The 27,629-nt window shown below is 37.4% G+C and overlaps 1 protein-coding gene across 1 annotated transcript; it reads right to left on the reverse strand.

The window, feature by feature from the left end:
• Positions 1–1,373: 1,373 nt before the first annotated feature.
• LOC135943674 (tyrosine kinase receptor Cad96Ca-like) lies at positions 1,374–27,589 on the reverse strand. The gene is made up of 8 exons (XM_065490329.1): positions 27,172–27,589; positions 8,221–9,617; positions 6,787–7,017; positions 6,538–6,721; positions 4,333–4,526; positions 3,914–4,042; positions 3,733–3,844; positions 1,374–2,016 (listed from the first exon to the last, which is right to left on the reverse strand). The coding sequence occupies exons 1-8, from the start codon at positions 27,326–27,328 to the stop codon at positions 1,703–1,705; spliced, it is 2,718 nt and encodes a 905-aa protein (XP_065346401.1). The 5' UTR covers positions 27,329–27,589; the 3' UTR covers positions 1,374–1,702.
• Positions 27,590–27,629: the final 40 nt, after the last annotated feature.

Genomic DNA, 27,629 nt, shown 5'->3' on the forward strand with positions numbered 1-27,629 from the left:
CCTCGATCCATGAATTTATGACTCGAAAGGATTTTATCACGTGACTTTTGCTTCATGAGATGCATAATCGTGAAAACAAGTTTACTGGCCAAGCACAAGCACAGCTTATAATCCTCTGTTCGTTCGCTGCGTATTTATTTAAATAATAATAATATTCATCAAACTGTCCTGCGCGATGAATCGTGAAACAAATAATGTCGCTTTGATAATACTTTTACCGAAACGTGGTTTGATCAACGTCAATATTTTATTGAGTACGTGCGTGGGCCAAGACCGCAATGGAGCTCAAAGCGGCTATTTTCAGTTTGTTAATCACGTATTGAATGTAGGAACATCCACCCGCGCCGTGGAGCCAAATCCCACGTAGGCTGCTAACAAAACTGCCGAGTTGATGTATTGATGTTCATTCCAAACACGAATTTAGTGCTTCGTCGGATAATCCCAAACTGCAAAATCAGAACAAAACGTTCCCTGAACAACAGGCTGACGTCGAGTTTTATGTTAAAAGAGGTTTTTGGGTGAACCATTAGTATTTTTTTTGTCATTTCCAAGAATCACTCAAAAGAAAATTTAATAGGCGCAAAAGCAGCTTTTCTTTTTCTATTTTTGGAAAGAGTTCTGATATTATTCAAACTTTCAGCATATAATAAAAAATAAAAAAAATAACAATTGACTGAGAGCTTGATTTTTAAGCAGGCCAGTACGATCATAATTAATTCCTATTTTTTATTTTCCTATCTGAAAACACTGACAAAGCATATATGTCTTTACCAAAAATCCAATATTGGTCCGTTTGTGGAATTTCATAGACTCATATTTAGTTTAATTTCTCTCCCAAAATATTTTACTTATTTTTTCAACAATTTTTTTAAACCGATAGAAATCTGTAATTTGCTTAAAAATCTTAATTTTCCCTGAAAAAAGTCTAGGCCCTAAAAATAGAAGAGTTCCTCGTGCTCAATATTTTCTCTTGCTTTAGGAAAGGTTAATAATTAATTCCAGAGACTCTCAAATTGAAAGGGGGATATGCTGCAATAAAATTTCAGCAGTTTTATATTTTAATCAAAATCATTTTAGCATTTGTTACTCTTTTTCCACCTGAGAATTGCTATTTTTGCTTGTGAACCCTGCTATTTTGATCTATTAAGTCAGATAAAATTCTTGGGCTTTCAAAAGCCAGTAACCTTGTTTGTATTACCTATATAAACCATCATTTTTTTAAAAAAAAGAACCACAAACCTTTTTTTTAATTGTTCGTTTAAACCCTTCTTGTGATAAATAATGTTCGACTCCCTCAGTTTTCATATTATTTATTATCTGAAATTTCCATTGAGTAAATTATATTGGATGAATATTAGAATAAAAGGCATGTGTTTTGCAAAAACAATAATTTATTTCCTAAACCATAACAGTGCCAAAATTTTCAGAATTGCGTCAACAGAATTTGTCAGCTACATCTTAAATAATCTTCAGTTGTATTAAGTTTCCATCAACAATAATTTCGTTTTTCAATCTGCCATTCAAAAAACAAACAAGAATCGACTAGATAGTGTTTATTTTACAACTTATTTCGTAGTTGGATTGATTTAAAAAGTCACATATTTTTATTAATATACTGTGTGTAAGCTTTTTCGTTTAAAAAATAATCGTTTGGCTAATTTCCTCCGATACGAAAATAAAACATGCTTTTTTCCTTCTTTGTTCACATTCCGCCGGGGTCAGAGAGCACGTGGTTGGCCATCAGGGTGGAGGCGGACGACGGCGGCGGCTGCTGCGGATTGGCGGCATCGATGTCTACGTGGCCGCCGCCGGGACTGTCCGTGTCCTCGTCCTGCAGGCGTCTCAGCTCGACCCGCAGCTGGCTGAAGTCGGGCCGCAGGTACGGATCCGAAACCCAGCAACTGGCCACAACGCGGAACAGCTCCGGCCGGCAGTGCAGCGGCCGCTCCAGCCGGTACCCTTCGCGCACCTTCCGCATCACCTCACGAGCACCCATCGTCGAGTAAGGCGTCGAACCTTTAAAATGATAACAAAATCGATCAAATTCATTAAATTTTATGGGGAAATCGAAAAAAATAAATTTAGAAGATTATTTTTCCTTCCTGTCAATCTAATGAAAATAATTTAAAAAATAAATCTTATAACGAATTTGGAATTACAAATCTTGCTGAATGTTTATGGTTTTTATTAGAGGTCTTAGCCAGCCGGCGAATTTTGGGTCACGTGGGCAGCCATCAGCCGCCGTGAATCCGGTTATGCCACGCGCCAGCCGCCGATGAAAAAGGGTCGAAAGTGCAAGAGAAGAAATTGTCTTCCTGCCCTTTGGACCGTCAAGCACTATCAACCTTCACGTTTAAAATATTTTCAGCCGCACTAGCCGCCAGCTGGCGGTGAAAACCGCCCAGCAATAAATCCGGCTAAGCCAGTCCCGCCAGCCGCCGCCTTAAATCTCGAGGCTGTGACATCTAGTTTTTATATATTTTGCATTTTATCACGCTGGTTTGTGCGTTGCTAGAAAAATGTATTTAAAAATTGTCCAAGTTAAACAAAATAAAAGTATCTTTGTAAAATTGCAAAGGATTTCTTGTAGGAATTTAAAATAAAAGTGATAAAAAAACATTGATTTGGCCCACCATAAAATTCTAGCGTTAAGTAAACTTGAAGAAATTATTTCTTAAATATTGAACCTGTGTGTTCCTTCCAAAATTTTAATTAAAACCCCTTCAAAAATGAATGAAAACCAGTTTGCTAAAAATACCTCAAAATTCATTTAATTAAAATCGACATGCTTTATTTTGCATTTCAACAAAAAAAAATCAATTTTTTTTGTCCCGTAAAAATAAAAAAAATTTCTAGAGGATATTTTTTAAAAAATTCTCGTAATATTTATGCAACCCAAATTTCATTGGTTTTGTGCGTGTATTGAATCAAAACCTTCCTGATACACGTGTTTTTTTTAATCTTGTAGTCTTAAAAATATTCCTCTTCACTTGTTTTTTTTATTATTAGCCAAAACCACATGTAAATCGAAATACCACTTCAAGTTTCTTTTGTTTTTGTAGGCTTCAATAGATCTTAATAATATTTTGTAATCCGGAATAATTATGTTGATATTTGAATTTATTTATCTGGATATGGCAAAATAGTAATGCAGAGCCTTAATAAACATCAATTTCGAAACTACATTAATTTTTCAAGAAATGTCAGTTATGTATTCCCTCATGATTCAGCTATTTGCTTTTGTTATCCGCGATATTATAACTTCAACTGACATTTATATATGATTTCTAGCAAATAAATGATTCACTGAAGTTGTTGCACGAGAATAAAAATCCCCAATATCCCCATCTCTATGATTGTAATTAAATTTAATAGAATCCAGTTTGATCCACATCCACAGTTGGCGCTAGGCGCTATGCATTAGTGAATTAATATTACGCAACTCTCTAAGATGTTGATTTTATGTTACTCATAACTAATGATTTAGAAGGGCAGGAGAAAACTTAAAAATATGTTATTGTAACATTAATGCTTAAAAGTATATAGAATTAAAGACTATTGCTATTGATGATAAAATTAAAATAATAATTATATTTTGCAAAAATAGTTAAATTTTTTAATACCTAAATTAGTTTTAATTTGTTTATATTAACAAGTAGAATCATTTAAAAATTATTTTTTCTGCAGATATAATTAAGTTAAAAGTAAATAACTGTAAATTGTATTAAATACCTAGCGTAACAATTTCCCACATGGTGATTCCAAAACTCCAAACATCACTCCTGTGCGTGAAAATGCTCTTTTCAAGAGATTCTGGAGCCATCCATCTGATGGGCAGAGCCCCCTAAGGAAAGAAAACGATAAATTATTAATACACTTTCACCCAACATTTTTTATTCTTTCTTCTTCTCACTTTTTGCTTTGGTTCGTAAACCTCTCCGGAGGCGTCTCGCGCGTGTCTCGACATTCCGAAATCTGCGATTTTGCACTGCTTGTTGTGATCGACCAAAATGTTCCTGGCTGCCAGGTCACGATGTATTATCTATAAAAAGAAGACGTTCAATAATTTCGTCCGGCCGGTGGAAAATTGAAAATGAAAACGGTAGGAGAGGCTGCTCCGTTTTAATATCTTATTAGGCCCGCGGGCTTTTCATCATTTTGATAAAAGCGAACATGCGTTAAAAAAATGATGAAACGGCTACAAAAATGAACTTTACGGAGCCAGAGAGAAAGAAAGTAAGGTATATTAGCATGACTGCCAGCCTGTATAATTAAATTAGCTTTTGGAAGGAGGAATGAAATTAAAATAGAAATAGGAAAAGTGCTGCTCACTCCTCTCGAAACGAGGTATTCCATTCCCTTAGCGATGCAATAGGCAAAGTGAGTAAGGTCCCAAGATGTGAGCGCCTGCTCGCCGCCGTCGTCGCTCGAGGAAAATTGCAGAAAATCTCTGCGAGTGCGATGGTCGCGCAGGAACGACAGCAACTTGCCGTACATGACGTACTCCATGATGAGCAGGTGCGGTTCTGCGGCACAAGTAGACATGATTAGTCGAGATTAAAAGTCAGCGCAAAATTAAAATTCGCTTTGCAAAACGGCAAACACTGTCAACAGCACGTATGAAACAAGTTTGTAGGAAAGAAGGATGTAAATTTGTTTGGCAGGTCGAGAGCACGCTCGGAATGAAACTGTTTGTCAGCGCAGAACGGTTGCCAAGTCCAGTTGGAAACAACATGCAACCCAGTTTAAACAAACTGAAATGTTTCTATACAAATTGGTCAAATAAGAGAACGGACTTTTAATTATAAAAATCTTTAACGTGCGTTTATTTCCAATCAACATTTTTTTGGGAAAGGTTTATTTATTTTGGATGTTGGTTTTAGGCCTCTCTAAACGTAATTTTAGAGCTTAACAGGTTTTTTTGTGAGCAAACTCAATGAAATGCTAACAAACTACTTTTTACCTAACAGCAAGCACTTGATTAATGAACAGATTAATGGTTTTTTTCTTTCAAAAACGATTATAAATTATAAAATAACAATAATATTCCTCTGACCTTCATGAATGAGTCTAGCTCTATTTTTTTATTATTTCAATTTATAAGAATAATATGTATCAGCAATTCCCATATTGTAACAGATCCTTAAAAGACTGATTAACATTAATTTAGCAAAAAACATTTTTAAAACAAAATTTAACTGAGAGAAATTGTTTGCAAATTTTAAATTACTTCAAAATAATAAAGAGTAGTATTTGGTTTAAAATTATTAAAATTAAATTTTTTCACAGTAAATTCTGGTCTACATTATAAACAAATATCCTTGAAAGCTAACTGGATCAATGAATGGTTTTTAAATTTGACTTTACAGAAATTACTTCGAACGTAGATTTTAAAACTGTAGTATTCAGGAAAACTTGGCCAAAAGAACTCTCTAGGGATTGGCCAACAGTGGAAGTTTACTCAAATGTAGTTCGAGTTTCCGAGAAAAATGACTGAAAAGTTTGAACGCTGTTCAAACAGCGAACATTGTTTGTTGTCTGTCTGCCAAAAATCTTTATTTAAAATTATCAAAGAAGAAATTGTTTGGAGCACAGTTCTCTAATTTCCAACGAGAGGGAAAATATGTATGAGCAATTCGATAGGTCGGGAGTTTAACATTCTTTTTACTTCAAAAGAAAAAAAAACACGAATCAGCCAATTTTAAGAAGGTTTGGAAAATATAAAAAAAATACCTGTTTAAATCGCTTGTCAAGCCTAATAAAGTCTTAAATAATACGTAAAATGGTCTAAGTTGCGGAAAATTTTTCATATATATTTTCACGGAAATTTTACATTTTAGTTAATTATTTGTTGCTAACATTTTTACAGCCACTTAATTGGCTCTGGAAATACAAAAATCAGGTTATTTTTAGGTTTCAATGTTTCATTCTAGATGTTTCGGCAGTGTCTGGTTTTCAATGAGATTTGTACATATTTAAAAACATAGGCTTCAAAACGCAATTTTCACATTGTTTGATTTTGCAATTAGGATTGGATGGTAAATCTGAATTAGAGCTATAAAATTCGTGTTTTTTAAAGCATTAAAAAGATTTTTTTGCTGAGCTTGTAGAGTTACGGAATCAGTTTAGTTTGCTGAATATCCACGAGCTCGTTAAATATTTACCAACGAGGAAAATCCCAAATTGCAATTTTGTAATTCTATCATTTCCGTAAAAAATAAATCAAATTTGCAAAAAATGAAACAGTTTGAGTTTGAGGCTCATTTACTAAAATCATGTGAGTGATAAAACCTCCTGAAATGTGATTTTTCTATAAGAAAATTATTAAAATATTGAAAATAACTCTAAAATCGTCTAAAGAACGGTTTTTTATTGTAAAAGCTGGCAAAATTTCACTTTTCGTGCTGCTTTTGCCGTATTTTCGTTTTCAAATACTCTTAATTTTGCACAAAGAATGCAGCGTATCGATCGACCACCTGCTGAAGCCAACAATGCAGAGACAAGTTCATCGGCTTATAGCGTTAACGAAGTTATTACCCTGCTCTGTACAGCAGCCCAGCAGGGTGACGACGTTGGGGTGCGCCCCCAGCTGCTGCATGATGGCCAACTCTCGCAGCAGGTCCGACTTTTCCCTCTCGCCGGCGCCCGCCTTTGTGCTCTTCACGGCCACGAGCCTGGTGCCGGTGATGCCGCAAATGTCCTCGGCCTCGGCTTTCCAGACCTGCAACGAACATTGATTAGATATTAATCGCTTAAAGCGGCGGCCGCCGCCTGAAATAAACTCACTTGTCCGAAGTTTCCCTGGCCCAGCACGGTCTGCAGACGGAGTTTATGGCGCGGAAAATGCCACTCGGGATGCTGTGCCGGGGCAGCAGCCAGCGGCCCTTTCTCCGTTGGCCAAACTTGCTGAATTCTTGACAAAATTCCACCCTCGCCACCCTTCGGCGATGGCCGGCTCAGCGTCATTCCTGCCATGCTGCTATCCTCCGAGCACGATGAATCTGATTCGTCCAGCATCTATCAGGCAGAAACTTTGTGTTTACATTGCTGATGTGAATGAAAGAAAACTTTCGGTGCGAACGAAACGTAAATAGACCAGCAAGCAGCTGAATAAATTGCACGTGAAATGGAGCTTGGAATGATATATGGACTCCATAAGAAAGGATGGCAGAATGTCAACATAATAAATGAATGCTGTCGAGATCTGCTTTCAATAGTTTTTCGACCAGAAACACATTTTTCCTGGGAATAGAGTTACATGGTAATTTTGTTTTTCTTCTAGGAAGTAATTTGAGCATGATCAAAAAGTCGAGAAATTTCATATTAACTAGAACGCGATTGAAGCATAAGGGTTTCAGATGATAATATTTTCAAATTTATGCAATGAATTACAGTTTGATATCAAAATATTTATTTTAATTACGAAAACAATAATATTGAATTAAAATTATTGTACGTTGAAAAATATTAATTAAAATTGAATTATTATTAATTAAATATTTAATATTAAAAAAATATAAAAATCAAACACAAAAATAGGAATATTATATAGTAAGCAAGCAAATTTAATATTTTGTTGTTATTTGTGTTAAAAAGCAGTATTATACTTTTAAATTTAAAAAGTAAATTATTTGATTTACTTTTGATTCATTGTTTTTTGCATGTTCAATACTCACTTCCATGTATGTGAAGCTAAATTTCGAAGAAAATAACAGAACGTGTCCTTGTGCTTTCAAACAAAAAATCGAATTTTTATCCAGGCTATGGCCACTCCAGAGGTTTTTCAACTGAGTTTTATGACATGATACAAAAATATATATTTAAATGTTAGAAAATTGGTTTTGCAATATATGTCGAAATCAAAAAGCACGAAAGAACTGAAAATTGAGGATAATATTGCGAGAAATATATTACTCAGTGTACTTCGTAATTTGCAAATTAAAAAAAAAATATAATAAATGAAAGCAACTAGCTGAAATTCATGGATTAATCCAAAATGATTGTGTCTTTTGCGACTGTTGCAAAATGGAAGAAAATAAAAAAATTACTTAAATTCTCAAATAATCGACAATCTTGCCACTCAGCGTGTTGAATTAAATGAATTAATTTCAGTGAAATGCTGATTTTCCAACTGGAGAAATGTCAGATTTCTGTTATTAACTATTTAATAAACTCTGCTCTTTAAATTTATTTCCAGTGAACAAAAAATGGAAAACTCACTCTTCTCCTCCTTTTGGCCAGATGTCTGGCGGCGTAGCTGACGGCGCCAATCAGCGTGACAACGCCAAGGGAGAAGAGGACGTAGGTGACTAGGCTGGCACTCGATTCCGTTTGATTTCCCTGGTCCACAGTGTTGAACGTGGATCCGAGAATCGGCGGCCTTATCGTCGTTGCATTAACCAAAGGCCGAATTGTCGGCAGGTCGGTTTTCGGCGGCCGCCTGGTCGTTGTTGTCGTCGTCGCTTTTGTAGTCGTTGTCGTCGCTGCTGGAGTGGTGGTGCTCCTCGTTGTTGTTGTAGTTGTTGGAGGTCTTCTAGTTGTGGTTGTTGTCTTTGGTGTTGTGGTTGAGGTCTGCGGAGGAGGGGTGCTCGTCCTGGTCGTCGTCAAAATCACATTCACTGGGCTGCTCGTTTGGTTTTTCACAATTTTCGTGCTCTCCGTGGCAGCCGGGATTGCTGGGATGGATTTATTTCGATTCGGGGCGAGCGTTTCGACGAGAGGAAATTCCGTCGCGGCGACGGTGGCATTGTTATTTTGAATTATGGTGCCGTTGGAAATGCTCTCGAGCGTCATTACTCTGGTGCTGGTGGTGTAATTATTGTTGGACGGTAGGAACGTCGTGAGCATTTTCCGGATGACGTCCTCCTCGTCATTCGTGGTATTAATTTTCGGCTCCAGCGGCGGCGGCGGCGACGGCGGGCGCAACAGGGGCCGCCGGACCACGCTATTCTGCAGAGTGCCGTTTCGCTGCGGCTGCAGCAGCGTTTTCCGCCGAACCAGAGCAGCGTTCATCGCCGCCGAGTCGCTCGAATTGGTGCCGGCGATCACTTCCGCGGACGAGACGCTTGGCATCCTGCGCAAAATCTTTTTCCTCCTCCGCCGAAGGGACACGATGTCGTTGTACGACTCGCTCGACTGGGCCCTGCTCGGAGGCGTCGTTTGCGGCGTGATTTTGGCCGAAAAGGGGTGTTTGCTCGCCGTGCTGGACGCCAGCGGCGGCAGGGTGGCGCTGCTCTCATTGCTTTTATTGCCGTTTGGCCGAGGGGTGGTCGACGACGACGACTCGGTCGACAAGGAGGGCAGCGTCGACTTGAGCTCGTTTAACGAATTGCGGCCGGTCGAGAGCAGCTTTTGGCCATACTCGAGCACCGGCGTGGCAGCCGCAGCATCTTGCGTGCTGTAGCTGCTGTGCCTCTTTCTTGACCGATTGTTCAAGTGCGTGTACGAAGCAGTCGTTGAAGCAGCTCCGGCTCGCAGGATGAAGCGTCGCCGAGCGGTGGCTGGAGGCTCGTCGTCGGTCGAGTTAACTGTGCTTGCACTTGACGGCTTGATGAGTGAGTGCGCGTTTGTGTGATTTGCTGCCCGCGAGCTCTCGTCAAATTTCGCAGCGCCAGCATCTGCAACAGAAAGTATAATATGTCCGGTTAATTACCGCAAGCAGAGAAAGAAAAAGCAATTATCGCGGCGACTTGTTTTAAAGTAGAGCGGAAAAAGAGAAATTGGCAATTACCACCGATTGAATTATTGCGAAGGAATGTGGACAGACAAAACAATTAATTGGTGTCAAAGAGATTTAGGCAGTGAGATAAAAGGAGGCGAAACTTTAGTTTCTGGATGATAATGAAATTAACTAAAAAAAATGAATCTTCAAAGATTTTTGTTTTAATATTTTTATCTAATCACGAATATAGGTAGAAAACTGAAATATTTCAAATTAAGTCTTTGAAAAATTATAGTTTTAAAAAATAGCGGGAAAATTAGAAAACGAGGAGGACAAATAGCTATTTCAATTTAAGTCAGAGGACCTTTTTGGGCGATATTAATACATTACCACCAAAAAACATTTTTCCCTCAATATTTTTGATTTTCTTTTGGCTTTTTTCATTTAGATTTCCCGCCCTACTTCCTTCATTATCGTGGAATTCATTAAGAAATAGAAAAATAGTCTTGAATTATTAATAATAGTCATTATTATAGTAATACTTTTAACGCATCTTAATTGTAAGTCAAAAGAAAGCGTAATTTTTTATTGAGACCAATGTGAATTAAAACGGTTTAGAGTTCTAATTGTTCCCTTATGTATTTTTCTTGTTTGAATGGTTTAGACGTTTTAAGTGTGGTAATTAAATTAGCTTTAAATACATAAAATCTGTCCTTCTACTTGGAATATTAATTCACACCACTTTCAGAGTTTGAGCTTCAAAAACAGGTATATCGTGTGTGTTATGTTTTTGAAAATTCTGGATTTGCAGGAAGTTTTTATATTTATGAACAAACTTCTCAAAACTTCTCAAATTTTGTTTGTAACCCTTTCTATAAAGAACGATTCTATCCAAATTGAAATTTTGTAAAAAAAAATGTATAATAAAACCCATCAAACCACTGAATTTGATCTAAAAATCACACATTGTGCAATCCTGTTAGCACTGTGCGTTTATAAATTAAAGTGTACTAGTAGATAATAATTTTAGATTTCATGTACTCTAATAATAATCAAGAAAAATAAATAATGTTATTTTTTAACAAAAGAAATTCAAGAAATAAGTTAAATATAATTAAAATTGTATAATATAAATTAATAGAAAGTAGGAAAATAGAAGCGTTGCATAGTTTGAATAATGAATTGAGCAAGTTTGCCCCTTTTTGCGTTCATCTATTTGTTAAGAGCAGTGTATAAGCTTTACGGTAATAATCTCATTTAGTACACTCTCCCGCGCGTGATGAACTTTTTGCATTGCTAATTCCGTAATGCAAAATCATCGGCGGCGGCGGCGCTGGCCAGCGGCAGTGTGAAAGAGCGGCGGCGCTCGGTTTTCATCCAACACGGCTCTCGGGACTCGCTGTTCCGCAACGATTCGTCGGCAGCTAGCGCAAGACACGGAATTCAATCAGACCCTAAAGGGTCGGTCCGCAAAAGCATCGGCCCCGTTTATTGCGGCACTCGTGTGTATTTTACCAGGAACTGACTGAGGAGATAGGAAGCTGAGTGATATTCGTCCAGGCAAACATCCCGTGGGCCCTTTTGCACTCAATTACAAACAAAGCGTTATTAAACGCAGGAATCTGTGCCGCGATTCACTTTTTCCGCCTCGTTCTCGTTTCTGGGGCACGCAGCACATTATCATATTTTATGCATCTGTTCAGCGTAAAAGGAGCAGCAGCACCAGCAGCAGGCCTTCTCTCGCCGCTACGGATGCCTGGCTGTTGCATCGGAGTAATATGATTTGTCCGAAAAGAATTTATTTGGTTTTTTTACAGAAAATAGTCGACTTTTTTAATAATAATGTTTTTCCGTGCAAATTGAACGGATTAGATTGTTACACACTGTTTTTCAATGCTTCATTCAGGCCCACTTCACACGTTTTTTCAGCAAAATTCAAATTTGATTTATACCTTTTTATCTGGGGTGGGAAACGGTTGTATACTTCGAAAGTTGTGCAATATTTGTAAATCTGATGTTTAGACGCCAAGATTTGGTAAAAAAATGTATTTTTTTCGGAGGCCGACGCAATTAAAATTAGGGTGTAAACTAAATCTCAGGTTCTAAATGTCAAATTTACAAAAACTGAGTACCACTTTACTTGTCTTCACGTCAAATGAGGCACTCCAGTGTTTTTGCAGTGATTGACACTCAACTCCGTTGCGTAATGTGGTGCAAACAATAAAAACAGTTTAATAAATTCATTTTCAAATTCAAAATATTCATTTCGAAAATTTGATTTTAGTGACCTACAACTTTGGGATCCATAGCAAAAAGTTGTTTATTTAGATAAGAAAATTCAAACCGTGCATTATTTTTTTCTACGATTACGACCAACCTGAACAAAGTTAGGGATTACTCAAAAAATCCCTGGTTTTGCTATTTGTGCACCCGTAAAACCCGCAAAAATAGGCATTTCGGGGTGTCTCAACGAATTTGCCTGTCAATTTACTAAAATTGCTGGACCCAAAGCTAGAACTTTGTTGCTTTCAAAGATTCTGGCTCAAACAAGAAAATAAAATGCAACTTTTTTTAACAACAAATGCTCAAATTTAGTGAATAAATATTTTTACAAAAGGTATACACCAGCTATTACTCAAAATTTTCGGACAAATTCCAGCCATTCGGAAAATTTCCGAACCATTCGTATAAATTCTACATTCCCCATTTGGGACAAAGTAGGCGCTCTTGTTATATCAGCAGTGCAAAAGGTTTGCACAATGCGAATAAATATAGCCGGCGCCGCTCATCAATACACCGACCGACAACAAAGGGGAATTTGTGCATAAATTAACTGTCAAGGCGGCACTTCACGTGTGTTTCCTTTTCAGCTCGAACCAAGGATTCTCCCACTGACTGCTAAGAGGCGACGAAAAAACACGCGTTACAAAAGCAAACTCATTATGCGCTATGCACATACACACACGCTTTAAATAAGTACTACCCCGTGTCAGTGGGAGAACGTGTCAAAAGCCGCCCGCCCGCTCGCCCGCCGCCGCCAAAGTGGAGCAATCTTGTGCCAACAATGAATACCACGCGCGATAATCTTGATTTAATGTGCGAAACCGCTCCGCAAACACGGTCGCAGACTCCTTTTAAATTCCCATAATTAAAACAACACGTTTCTTACGAGCGGCCTTGATTTTTCTTATTTGCACTCTCATTACCCCAGAGAAAAAGAAAACAAAGCCGCGCGCCGCAGTAATGAAAATTTGCTTTGTGCCGAGGCAAATGTAAACACAAGGCGAATACTCAACCTCTCTACCTACAGATTGCAGCTTGCCGCTAATATTTTAACGACTGCCAACATTAAAATCTGACGTTGTTGCGATTGTGTAAACATACATTTGAAGGACAAATATGGCAAAAAAGGACAAAAATCATTTAGAGAAGAGAATCGTTGGCAATCGATTGCGGGACAAAAGAGCGAAAAGTACTTAACGTCCTGGGCATTAAAGAGGATGTTTTCTTTAGGATATATTTTTGATATAATCAACTAGCTATTTGATTAATCTCTGCAGTGTGAAAAAATAGCAATGAGAGTTCAAGAAACTCTGCTGTTTTTTCTATTTAAATTTGCTCAGCTTGCGGTCATGCATACTTTCGCGGCTCATTTAAATTTCCTCGTCACGATCTTCTCATTGAAATGTGCCTTTTGAAGGAAATTTTGCATCGAAATAAATAACAACTTTCGGTAGGCAAACAATGAAAAGCATTCAAACTTTGTAGCCAATTGATCTGGAAATTTTTTAGCTCTCTCCAAATATATATGAGAAAAAAATCTACTGTCAATAATTGTTTCCTTGTCTGTGTTAAGGTTGGAATTTTAACACGACGAAATAGCACCTGATCCACTATTAAATACCAAATGAGGATGAATCATGAAATGTCAAGAACTTTCAACCACATTTAAACGGTCTTATGAGAACTTAAAACCACAAAAATTGCCAAAAACCGCTGAAACGCCTTCAAAGCCTGCTAAACCACGCGATTTGGTCTAAATTTTTGTTGGTAATTTTGTAATATTTTTCTAATTTAACTTCAGAAGTTTTATAATTAACAATGTAAAAGAAAATGGAGACTAATTTCCACATCTCTGCTATCAAGACATTACAAAACTCGCACATTAAAATCTTGCTGCCACATACGCCTTGCAGAGGGAGGGAAACTGTGCCGCACAACAGTCTCTCAGTGCGGCTGGCATATATTTCATTTGGTTCACAAGTTTTAGTTATAATTATCTCAGCATTTTTAATTCCATAACTTTTCATCACGGTATATAATTGTAAAGGCTATGTAGTAAGTTGTTGACTTATGCAGAGTTTTGGAGGACAATCCTAAGTCTAATATTATTTTTTGTTTTAATTAAACTTAATTTCCAAGCAATCCCTTTTGAAGCAAAATTACTCGCGTAAAAAACTACTACTCAAGAAAATTTGTAAACAAAAACTGGTTTGAATTGCGTCTATACCGAGTCCAGAAACGTCTATTCATCTTTATCGTTGAAAAAAGCTGTCATCATCAACACGGATGTGCTATTTGAGGTAAAAAGTAATATCTGGCAATTCACGCAAGAGATAATATCAAATGGGGAAATTCACTTTTAGGAACAATGAATTCTTGCGGTACATTTATTTTATTCGTCTGGATTTTTCGCAAGCGACAATTGCAGTCAGCAATGTGAATTGCCGCGAGGTATTGAACGGCCGGCAGGTGAGCCTCGTTTTGTGCAAGTAGCAGAAGAAAAGAGACGTTTATTACTTTCCTTCTTGCACAGCGGGTTGCCAATGTTAACTTTTTCGCTGTAACGTAATAAACCATCTCGCACAATTTTTGCCGCGTGAGTAACAACAAAGTTTGGATTTCTTTTCAAGTTCCAAGCCGCAGATTTTTATCTAATAAGAATAAGAAGAACTTTCGTCGCAATTTTACGGCGTCAGCCGGGGATTTATACGTGTCAGGAAAATTTATTGCTCTCGCGTTGCGCGAGTGAACGCCCGCGGCTGTTAAATAGAATTTTTCCGCCCGAAAAACCAGTGCTTTCGGTTTCCAATCGAGAGTGGCAATAATTTGCCCCCATTTTCATCGTAATTCATGCATCGTGCATTATAATTTGCTCGGTGAGCCGCTTATTAAATGCACCGATCTGGAGCACGAGCGCCGTCTTTGCCCCTGGAGGACACGACGCGGCATTAAAAGAGGAGTGCTCCCAGCCCAAGACCCAAGACAGCTCGTTTCATCATCTGAGACGCGGCGTTTTATCTCCGCAGCGTTTGGCAATCCGAAAACACACACAAGCGGCTCTTTTAATTGGTGACTAAGGCGCGCGCGATGTGTTATGAAGCTCTCCTCCGGGCTAGGCGTATCTCGCTTTCACTCGCAATGTTTCGGTACTGCGTGTTTGTTGCTTTTTGGTGCACTTTTGGCGGATAAGTCGAATTGCAACCAGAGCACAACAACTCCGCAATGTTTCCTGGTGCGGTTGCACTCTTTCTTTAAACAATGCGCGTTTTGTTGGCTTCTGAGATTTAGATCTTGGCGTGGCCTATTGTAATTCGTGTCGTTAGGCGTTGTCAAGGCGCACCATTTGCTTTGAGCCTTTTTAGGAAAATGATGGCAGTGCACAGAGGTTTCCCTAAAAAATGGTAATACACTTTTCCTGCCCTTGACACAGAATTAGGGCGAGCTCCACATTATTTTGAAATTGTTGAAACATAATTTATCATGGGATTTTTCCTTAAAGAGTTTGTCCCGATTTGCGTCACTTTATAATAAATCGGGTTAACTTGGATATAATTTATTTACGTCTGTCATTTCAACTCCACCATTGAGAATAGGATAAAAGTTTAAGCTGGTCAGCTTTTTCTTATTATCTCTCTTGACGTCTCCTGACACGAAATTACTACAAATCACAGAATAAACGTGGGAACTCACAAAATATTAATATCCACTAATTTTTCAAAGATTTTGGGGCTTAAAATGGATAAAAATAAATCATAAATAGATTAATAAGGCAAACAATTGAAAATCATATGCATTGATGGATTCTGCAAGCGATCGTTTGAGTTCGTTTGTTTTAACAATTGATCTCCGACGAATTTCATCAAACAGAACAGAGCCAAGCTAAAAAAACAGATTATGCCAAATTTCTTGAAAATATGCGGCACTCGAAATTTTTTTAATGGCACTGTTTTAAATTATTTCAGATTTTTTTGTAGGGAGACATTAATGAAATGAAATTATAAAATGTTTTTAAATCAATATATAAACAGTGGGGTTTCACAGTATTTTCCCATTAAATAACTTTAAAAATTGCGCGTCAACCATTCATAAACTGCGGAAAATATTAGTTTTTACATTTTGTGCACCGCTTTTCCCGTTTTTAAAAGAAAAAGTTTTTACTTTGAATTCCGTGTGATTGAAATGACAGTCTATATTTAAAGCAAATATTTCGTGGAAATCATAATGGATAAAAGTCGCTCCTAGTTCAAATATATACCAAACTTTGATTATTAATTAACTACAAATAATTTTATGCAACCATTTTTTATGTTTAAAAACAAGGAAAAATGACTGGTAAAATTAAGAAAAATTAAAATTTAATAAATAAATAAAATTGTGTTTTTTTAGTAACTAATTTTTAAAGCAACTTTTTGGCGAGAAAATTGAGCAACTTAATTTAATTTTAACTTTATAGTTTCAAACAAATGCATAAACTTGTACTGTATTTGGTTAAGGCCCTTCAGGTGCCAAAACACTTGGTAAAAATTAACATTAGGATTTACCTGAATCCTAATTATTCTTACAAAATAAAAAATCCTACTTCAAAAACCCCATTTCTTATAAGATAAATTATTAATAGCGTTTTTGTGCATCAGATGATTCACCTTTAGGCTTATTGAAATCATATTGGCTATCAATCGCATCTGCTGCGAATGTTAAAGATCCGGCGGCGGGCCCACGGATTATTCTTTTGTGAGTTGAAGCAGAAACTTGCTCCACGCACGCCTGTTTTTGAATACCAATCGCGCGTACAATGTGTGTTCGCTCCGTCGGCCGCATATATGCGAAATTGATAATCTTGGCGCACCTTGCAAATAAAATTAGAAATGATATTCGGCTTGGCAGGCCGGGCGCACGTGTGTTCGCAGGCTCACGTATAAACATAAAGGGGAAAGAAAGGTACGGTCTCCTCGACATCCTAGCAAGCCTCCGCGTGCGTAATGCGAAATTCAAATAAGGCACATCACACGGACGGACGGACTGAGAGTCTATATCGATTGATCTCAAATTCGCGCGAACGGAATGAAAATCGTGCTGCGGCATTCTTTCTCGCGGCCAGAACAATAAAATTCTGGTCGCCGCGAACACGAGGCGAACATTGGCGAGTTTAACGGCCTCTCGCCTTCATTTGAGAAAGAGAGACGCAGCTCACTCAACTCTCAGCATTTTATTTATATATAAATTTTTTGTTTAGTGCGCTGCATGCAGGTATTCTCTCATCTCCGTGGCTAACGAGAGCCACAACAGCAGCAGCCATTCTCTTCAGTTCTGGTTTGCCTATTTATTGTGAACGGTCCGTGAAATACACAATTTTCAATTTTAGAGAAAGTTGCTTCTCCGAGCGGCGGTAGCGGCGGCTAAGTAAGAGCAGATGATTCCCTCGCCTACAGATGCCTACGTACACATTAGCCGAAGAAAGAAAGAACTGACTGACGTGTCTGCTTGCTTTTCCCGACCTTTCTTTCCATCCAGTGTTTTTTATGTGTGTGCGGAAGAAATTTCTACAATATACGATACAGCAACATCTCATGTATGAGAAATGGCCTCTGCGCGCGGAATGATGAGCAGCTCGCCATTTACTTCCGACTCAACTTTGAACTAACCGCGTAATAAGGAATTCTCCGAAGCGCTCCGTGTGTTTGTGTGTGCAAAACAACATCACTCATTGGGCAGGTGGTTTCCGGCTAACCTCCAAAATTGCACATAGAAGATGATCCTTCAAAAGCGAGAAATCCAACCAGCATGGTTGTAATGGGAATTCCTGCCTGTTATTATGCTATAACAACACGCGCGTTACTGTCGTTATTAAACCTAACATAAATGAAAATGGCTAACATTAAATAATTCATGGTGAAATATGACTTAGGTAGAAATAAAATTTTAACGCCGGCACAAAATGGGCATATTCATTAACGTGTTTCCAAACATTTTCGACAAATTTCAAATATAAAAAGTAAAAATTAGGCAGTTATGAAAAATTAAAGTGGAATGATACTGGGCAACAATTGAAAATTATTTAAATTGTTGGATGCCTTAAACAATTGACCGATAAACAATTTATTCTACAATTTGCAATAATCAAATAAGGATTTTATAAAAGTAAAAATTCAAATTTTCTCCAAAATTTCCAGCGCTTGGACCGCATTTTCTTGGCAGAGTTCGATTTCTCTCGTCGAGATCTGTCCATCAGCTGCATAAATTCTTTTAGGGAAGCCATTGTTTTGAAATAAAATCGGATTTCAAATAAAGAGACAGTCCTCACTATTTAAAAAGCATGCTAACTTCGCACTTTTCTCAAAATTTCGAAAGTTTCAGCGCTATCTAGGTCAATTTTGACTTTAACTGTATCCATAGGATTGTTTTATGCATCGTCAAAAAGAATTTTCAGGGTTTTTGCAATATCAATTCTCTTAAATTGATAAATAATTCTCACAAAGGAAAGAATTAAATTTTTATGCGCCATTAATCATTACCTAAATATTCAGAATTGTAATCAAAATGTCCTCGTGCAGAAGCCAATCAATGAGCCAATATCCTCTGTGGCTTGATACGATCCCAACGTAATTTTCCAGCCAAATAAGTTTGAAAACCCAATCCATGTAATTAAACATTTGATTATTTTGATATTTCCAACTGATTTTCGGCATGATGAAAAAATCATCTGAGTGCACAATTCTGCTCATGTAATTCCTCCCACGATCACGCGAGTAATAACTGTCGCAGGCAATTAGGATGACGAGCCACGAAATTGGAAAGTCGCCTGCGTGGATAATAAAAGAAGTAATAGTAGTGTCGTTTTATTCGCCGTCATGCCATCACTCGCTAAAAGCGGCTGCTGTTATCATTAACACGAAAGAAATGAATTAAATGCGCCGCCTGCAATGTTCAAATGAAAGTAAACATCTTTAGTGAGAGTAATGCATTGTTGACAATCATGAGGCCTGAAAAGCTGCGCAACGAGTTGGCTATAAAATTTAATATTTTTGTTTTCTCAAGACATCAACGAAAATAAATAATGGATTGGGTCAATTTTGTTTTAAAAACAAACTTAAGATTAGATAATTTTGGTCTAAATTAACGACCAGGAAAGTCTCTTTTATGGGGAAAATATTCGATTCAGGTCCTGAAAACGAAAGAAAAATATTTTAGGCACTCTAAATTATCTCTTTGCAGCTTTTAATAAATGCCTGCGATTTTTAAAATGGTCGGAAATAAACCTTTTTACTTTATGTTTTTAACGTCAGATCTGAAAAATAATTCAATTTAACGGTGTCCTGATAGGGGAATAATATTTACTCTCGACGGAAGAGATGAAAAACTTTTTTTCGATTTTACTGTGATCCACGAACCTATTTTAAACTCCCGGAGGTTACAAGTGATCAACAGTGCTTTTTAAAAACCTCATGAGGGCTTAAATTACATCTCATACCCACTGGTTTTAATACATGCGATGGAAAAAATACAGAAAATGACGTTTGTTATTTATGAGAACGGAACACTAGAGTTATAATTTGCTATTAGAGATTGTAGTAACCATTAAAATAAAAAAACAATTATTTTTGCACACTCATTAATTAACAATTAAAGAGTTAGAAATTTTACGGCAGCTTAGTGGTCTTCTTTTTAAGCTAAATCAGTGATCCAAATATTTCAAGAACACGAAATTTATCACAATGACTTAAATTAATGGCTTAATTCTGCAGCACGAAAGAATTGAATTAGAGGTTGGCTGCAATGTTTTGATGAAAGTTAACACCTTCAGTGGAGAGGCGTTTGTTCGGAAACACGCTCATTGTTTGCAGTACTCGTCGACAATTAGGCTTGAAAAGCTGCGAAAGCATCGCAGAGGCTGACTGTGCATTTCAACAATCAACGTGCAGCGCTGCGGCTGCATCGTCAATTCGATTAGTTTCGCGTGTTTCGCCTCTCGGTGTTGCCAGCAATTGTACACATGCGGTGAGAGCCGGTCAAAATAAAAATATCACGACGGGTTCATTATGCGGCGCGCCAGACAAAGGTGGAATTGAATCGGGCCAATATTTGTGAGATTGTGAAAAGTCTCATTATTAATTTCACTCACAGCCCGGCCGACGCTAATTGTAAGAAGGCAGCGCGATTGAATAGCTGCTTTCCCTTTGATAGTCGAGCACGTCCACGTCCGAAAGTGTACACAGCCTAGGTACGTGCTGGTCGGGGGGCCCATTGTGCCGAGATCATCGCTCGCCGCGCGCGCGCGCGATTCAGAGCGGCCAATTATAAAAAAGAGAGACCGCGCCGACGACGATGGCAAGCAAAGTGATGCAACAATCGAGTTCTCGCTTTGATGGCTCAGAACAATGCCGAACTATAATCTAAGTACGCATGCAGGAACGCATTCGGCAAAAAAACTGATGTACTTTTGGCTGGTGCACCCACTGTGACCGCGGCTTATTTAGTCGGGTTCGCCTTAATAGAGTTTGCTGGGCTGCTGGCGCAATCGCCGCCGCCGCCACCGCCGCCTCCGCGATATGCTTTTTTTGCTGAAAAGGCGGAAAATCTAATTGCACCCTCGGGCTTCCGGCGACCGAGAAGCTAATTTCCGAGCTCGCAGTAAAACACTTTTCTGCGGCAATAATTCACACTCGCCGGAGCATTGGATTTTCCTACGTGCTGCAAATTTGAATTGCTCATTGTCGCTCTCCGGAAAGTGAAAAATTGCTCATTTTCCTCTGGGCTGCTCGACAATCATCTGTCATCAGGAAAAGGTGAAAATTGAGAGCAAAATTTATGGCTAACCTGCAAGTTTTTTTTATTGGAGCACAAGAGGGATAAAAAAATTAATTTTACTCAAAATATAATATTTATTTTTAATTGAGTGCAAACCAGTTGCATGAATGAATTTGTTTAAAATGAATTTCTTTGGAATAGAGCAACAGTTTGAAAAAATTTCAGTGCACATTTTCTAAAGCTTTTGCAGTTGAACAGATGAGGAACGAGTAATGTAGAAATTTCTCGCAGAGGTTGCAGTTTTGGCCGCATGGTTAATCTAGCTATGTATTTATCTTTTTTTGTAAAAAAAGATCTTCAACATAAATGCTGTTCTCGCTTTGAAATATATAATTATATTTTTGTAAATTTTTAGCATTATTCAAAAGACTTTTTATTTATTTTAAAATGCTACTGTCAAAAGATAATTAAAACTTAAAAAAAAAGTTAAGAAACTATACACGACGTCACAAAATTTGATAAATAGTTAATAAGAAAAATATTAAAAAAAAACTTTAAAATTTGTAATAGCTATTTATTTTGATGTAAATTAAAATAAATGTTGTATATTTTGCAATCATCAAAGCTTTAAATTTAAAATTAATTACATTGCACCATTTTTAAATTACTCGTTCCGACAGTACAATCAAAAATGCAAAATGCTCATTTCTATAATCTATGAGATGAAAATCCACTAATTTGGGGAAATTCAATTAGTGAAATGAACCATTAAATCCCAAACGATTTTAATTGAAACAATTTTCCACTGTGAGAGCACAGTACCATCTGTAAAACTAATTAATTTTCACCTCCTTCTAACAAGTTAATATTTAAACTAAATTATGGCTATATGGAATTTCCTGTGGGATGAGTGTGGAATATTGAAACCATATTCGATTGCGAACGTTGCCCACGTTCGTTGCTATCGTGCTTGCGCAAAGCAACAAATCCAATTTTTGCCTTCACGCGTGATAATCCTTCAAATTGAGCGGAAGTCGCTCGGTTCATCGTTTTATACAATTCGAATTTGATAGCCTCCATTATTTCATGGTGCATCTCTGGCAATAACTCTCGTTTCTCTGTTTCCTGTTGCAAATAAATGGCTGGTTGCAGAAATAACGAAGGTCTGCCGATCAAACACGCGTTTTGCAACGTGCGTTGCAGGCAGAAGGGCCAATTATCGCGCGATCGTAAATAAAAATTTTACGATCAAACACATTAAAAGAGGCACCGCCGCGTGAACAGTCTCGTGAGATTCGAGTATTGGCCTGATTTTGTGCCGATTGTGTCATACGTGAACGCATATACATATTATATAAAACGCGTGTGTCAAAAAGCAGCCAGCGATCATCAATTGTGCAAAGCGAGGCCGTCGGCGCCGCTCGATATTAAAAATTGATCTCTTTTGCTCGCTTTTCTCTCTGGAAACTGGGTTGGAAGAAAATGGTTATTTGCATAGATGCCGCGCAACGTGCGTGTGTAATTTTGAAAGCGAATCCACTTGTTCACATAGTGTCTTCTATTTGCCACTAAAAAACGGGAGACCATGGCCTATTTACAAAAAATAATAATCGAGAGCCTGTGAACCTCATAGCCATTGTGGCCAGATGGTTCGTTTGTAATTCATCTTGAAAGAGCTGCCTTCTCATGAATAACATCGCCGGTCCCATAGATCTAGATTTCACCAGAGTCACAAAACATTAAGCCGCTGCTGCGCTTGGCGCTTGGCACTCAATCAACTTGCACTTTCCAAAGGTGTTCAGGTTAATTGATAGATGCGTGATGAAACTCGATTTTTTGAAAATTAAATAGAGAAATTTACTGCGAGTTGGCTCTAATTAATGTTTACCAGGAAATATATTCTTGTATAATATTTTTATTGACAGAAGGAATGTGTTTGATGTTTGATGCCCAGATTTACCTAGAAAGCAGTACGAATTTTCGAAGAGATCAGCGTTAATTTGTTTGTTTGCTTTTCAAATGGCGAGCTCGAGCACCTGTCTGCTGCCTATTGAGAGTCGTGATTTATTTCACCAAAAGAAGAAAGTGCCTCGTAAGGCACACCGGTTTGTAGATCTCAACGAGAGGATTGGCAAGCGGGTCGAATCGGGGAAATTTGTGAGAAAATTTTGGCAAAATGAAGACTTAGAAATTATTTGGTAAAATTAATTGTTACTAAGCAATTGTATCAATCTTTAATTATAAAATTTAAAAATGGCGTCCCGTAATTGCTGAAACAACAACAATACCGAACCATAAACTAACTAAATCACTGACACGCAGACTAATATCTACGATTTGCCTTGAAATCTTAATTTTCCTTTAATGCTGTGAATATTAAGGCTCAGGAAAAAGGACCCATTTTTCAAGGAACACAGTTTAAGATTGTCATCATTAATGTGAATTATAGCAAAAAATAAAAAATAAATGTTTAAAAAAGTGCCTTCAAAATTTAAACGAATGTTTAAGTCCTCTTAGAATTCAAATTTCAGCTCCATCATAGAAGTAAACCCACGGAAAGTTAAGCCTGTGTGTGTATTTCTTGTTTGCATTTTTTAATGTGTTTGCGCTGACTCAATTTTTGTCTGTTGATAAATTCCAATGAAGGAGGAAACACGCCAGTGTAAAGCTTCCTCGGTTATATCTACAGAAATATCATTTTGTCATACTTTTCTGTGGAAATAATGCAAAATAAACACCGTGAAAGTGGCTCCACTGTCAATATTTGTTGTGAAAAATATTTAGCATCTCTGAGAATTATTATCGTTTTTTTCATAACTGAGAACTACAAACTTTGGAAGAACATAATTATCTCGTTACAAATTTCTTGACTTTTCTACTCATAAAAACGCACAAATTACTCAACTAAACAATTTGTCCTGACGAGAAAAATATTCAAGAATTAGTTCATTGCATAATTAATTAGTTTTCGACTCTCCCACTTTGCAGTCTGCACTGATCGACATTTATGGCATATAGTAGAAATAATTGCGCATTGCAATGTAAATTGATAACAGTCAATAAACTCTGTCATTGAACTTCAGGTCCATGTGTGTAACTGAATGCACCGTGTGCGGCGTGTTGTAGCGCAATTTCTCTCCGAAGGGCACGATCTCTAAACGCCCGACAACGCGGCATCATAAATAAAGAGTCGATCTCGTTTTCTGCTCCACAGATTTCACCGGCGCGCACTTAGCGCAAAAAAATAATAACGCAGCGTTCGAGCGATGCCGTCATTCAATATCGGCGTTGGTAGTCAAAATAATATCGGAAATTTCCCTTTGTTGTTGTCACCGTCGTCAAATTCCAATGTATTTTATTTATTATATTGCTTTTTCTGATGCGAGCTTCCTTGTGCGACGAATTTATCTCGTTGTCAAGGTTAATCGCTTTGGGAAAGTAGGCTCCGCGCGACGTTGAGAAAACTCGAATAGAAACAAAACTCTAATGATGCGCATGAGGCTAGATTATTTATCATTATCATCGCTGAAGAGGCAATTTTACGCTGGACCGAATTTGACGAGTTCATCGTCTTATTGCTACAGAGAACTAAAGCGAGAATAAGTTCAACACTCTCGTTTCCCCGCGCATGGAAACGTCACATACCATTTTTGGAACGGTCACTTATTATGTTGTGTGAGTGTGGAAAATTGTAGACTAATCACAATTTCTAAGACCTTGCCCTTGTGTGTTTCACTCCAAAAGGACTGTTAATGTGACTTTCGTTTTCTTTTTTTACGCATAATATTCTGAAGTGAATTAAATCTGTTCCAGGCATTTTAAATTATAGCCAATCATATTTAAGCGTATTTTCTAGGAAATATTTGATTGGTGTGTTTGTACAATTTTGTACCCTGAAAATATATGATAAAATTAAAAGAGTTTATTACTTTCAGTCGATTTACCTTCAATAAATTTGTCCATTCTTTGCCACACGCTCAAATCAAATAAAAAAATTGATCATTTATTTTACTTTAAATTAAAAAATGCATTAGTACATTAAACGGATTAAAAAATTTTAAATTGCGAAATATTTAATTTTAAACAGCTAACAATTTTGATCTTGCGTAATATATTTTTAACTACAAAAATTTGTTGCTGCATTGATTTGTTAAAATTTAGACATGGTAAGAATGGGCAAACAAATGCTAGCAGAAAACTGCTAAAACGCTTGAAAACAATAGTTATCTCACGCCGCATTGAGCAACCACCATTTGTCTAGTAGATTGGTATAGGGTTTTATTTGAAATTCATTATAATTGACAAAAACGATTTTGTTGATCAAATGTTTCAGTTTTAGCAGTTTCTTTACAATGTTTGGTGATTGCAAGAGGACCTTTACCAGTCAAAATTCAAATTTTGACCATTTTCTATTAAATTTACAGCATTGAACCACATTTTCTTGGCAGATTGTGATTCCTCACGCCACTAAATTGAGAAACTCTTTGTTCTGAAATAAAATAAGATCTCAAGTAGCGAGAGTCCTCCCCATTTGTAGCCAGTTTTTCCAAAAAAATATACCTTGGTAAATATTGGCTTGAACTGAATGGTTTATGCATTGGCAACAAGGATTTTCCGGGGGTTTGTATAGTATAAATCCTCCTTAAGAGCTTTGCAATCAATTTTAATGAGATCGATATGAGGAAAGTTGAAAGTTTTCGTGACTGTGAGTCATGCCTGCTTAAATCCCAAATAACTATAATCCCTTTGGTACAAGTTCCGTGGAAAACACTCTGTCCATTGAGGAAGCTGTAAACGAGTTTATGCGCGTTTATCCGATCAAGGGATTCCCGGAGTGGGCGTTCGAGTCTTGTTTTTGCGTCTCTCTCTCACTCAGCACCGGCCACAGGTGCGAGGAAAGCTTTTTTGCCACGGCGGTCACTGCTGCTGCTAAGCTGCACGTGCGTCATTGTTATTCAATTCTCATTTACATTGCACCAGGACTTTATTATTATTCCAATTTTAATCTCTCAAGTTTATCTGCTGCTGGGGCTGGCAAAGGAAAGTGCTGAAACGCAGCCAATTAGTCCCGATCCTTGGCGGAAAAATCATTGACCCATACACATTTTCTGGCGGCGTGCATTTAACCGAAAATGCGTCGAGTTTTGATTTTATGCCGAGTAGCGTGAACTTGCCTGTTTGTAATAAAACCGCTCATGAATAATGTCATGCTTGACACACTTCACAATGCCGAATTTGTAAACATTTCCATGCATAATTGCCGCAGTTATTAGGCTGCAAATTAGAAAAAAATACACCTCTGAATGCCATTGAGAAGAGGAAAACAAAGGAGAGGCCGCCGTGAAATTAGCATAAGGGAATTATTCTGTAAAATAATTAGAAACTCACACGCACTTAGTTTTTCCTCATTAAAAGGGCTGTAAAATTCAGAGAGTTGACTAATTTTGTGAGCTTCGACGCAATTATTGGAAGCATCTAGGGCTTGGAGTTTTATTTCTGTGCATCTTTAATTTGAGACGTACAAGATGAGCATGAAACTCGTGATATTAAGACAGACTATTGAGCCACATTTAACGTCTCTAAAATCGTCAAAATTAATTCTAAGCCTAAAGGCACCTTAAAAATAATTTAATATTTTGGATTTTTCAACAAATTAAATGTTGTTTTTTAAACCTCTTTGAAAAAATTTAATTTGGTGTTGAAATTTCACCATTTTAGCCACTTTTTAGTTTTCAATGCAATATACACGAAAATTGGGCTTCAAATCACAACTTTTCCTTGTTTGAATGTGTTTTTTTTAATTTGTTGGTTTTTTAATTGTAAATAGATACGCATTTAAATTATGTTAATCAATCAATTTTTTAAGATTTAAATAAGCTATCTCTTAAAATGAAATAAGAGAATTTAAATATTGTGCATCCACTAAATTGATATAAAATGAAAGTTTAATGTTCTTGCAGGTTTCAAGGATTCGATTTGTTTCTACGAAAAAAATAAACGTAATTTTTCATTCTTACTTTTATTTAATTTTAATTTTCTTTCATTCAATATTCCGGCCGTATGATTCTCATCTTATTCCATCTAGAATTTATTTTACTGTGCTACCGTTCTAGTCTTTATTCTATAAATTCCTGTGCAGTTTAAGTTGGAATTATAGCAACATTTGAAATGCTTCTTCAATAAGAATTACTGTAATAAGATTACTTGTGAGGGCAGCAGCCGTGTCTCGAACATAAATAACTGTTTGAATATAATTCATGAGTAAATTCTAAATTTACGGCATGGAAAATTAGAAAAACATGGCTATTTTGTCTTATTTTCAGCTCCTTTAAATTAATTTTATTGATTTTAAACGTCAGTAAATCATTAAAAGCATCAAATTTGGTGAAAAATTTGTTTTATAATTTTATATTTTATTTTAAATGTTAGAACAGTCATGCAGTGGCCAATAATTGTAAGTCAACCACAAAGGGTCTACATACCTGCTGGTGTCGTGGCGACGGTCGAGTTTGAGTTTTCGACTAGCGCTGTGGGTTGACTGGCACTTATTGTAAGTCCAGGTGTCCAAAGGAGGCTCAGGCAGATGGTGAGCAGCACGGCGAACCCTGACCCCGGCGGAAGTGCTGCACTATTGCCCATTATATGCCATTCGTAGGCAACTTGGCATGGCTACATCCCTTTCGGCAGCCTGCTTTGCGTGTGTCTCGAGCTGGCCGCTGCAGTTACTGCGATGAAAGTCGGCGCGCGGACGACAGACGAGAAACTTTCACTTTATAGCTCGCTTCGTAAAGAATGGAGAAGGAGGACTGAAGTGACCCTAAATCGAGCCGCGCACCGCACACCGTCTCGCTGCCTCTCCCGCCACACGGCCCCGAAAGGTTCGACCTGAGAGAGCAGCGCGAAAGGCGCCAAGTTTGAATGCGCGCGAAATCGCCCCGCG

The sequence above is a fragment of the Cloeon dipterum genome, chromosome 4 (genome assembly GCF_949628265.1).
Source record: "Cloeon dipterum chromosome 4, ieCloDipt1.1, whole genome shotgun sequence".
NCBI lineage: Eukaryota > Metazoa > Arthropoda > Insecta > Ephemeroptera > Baetidae > Cloeon > Cloeon dipterum.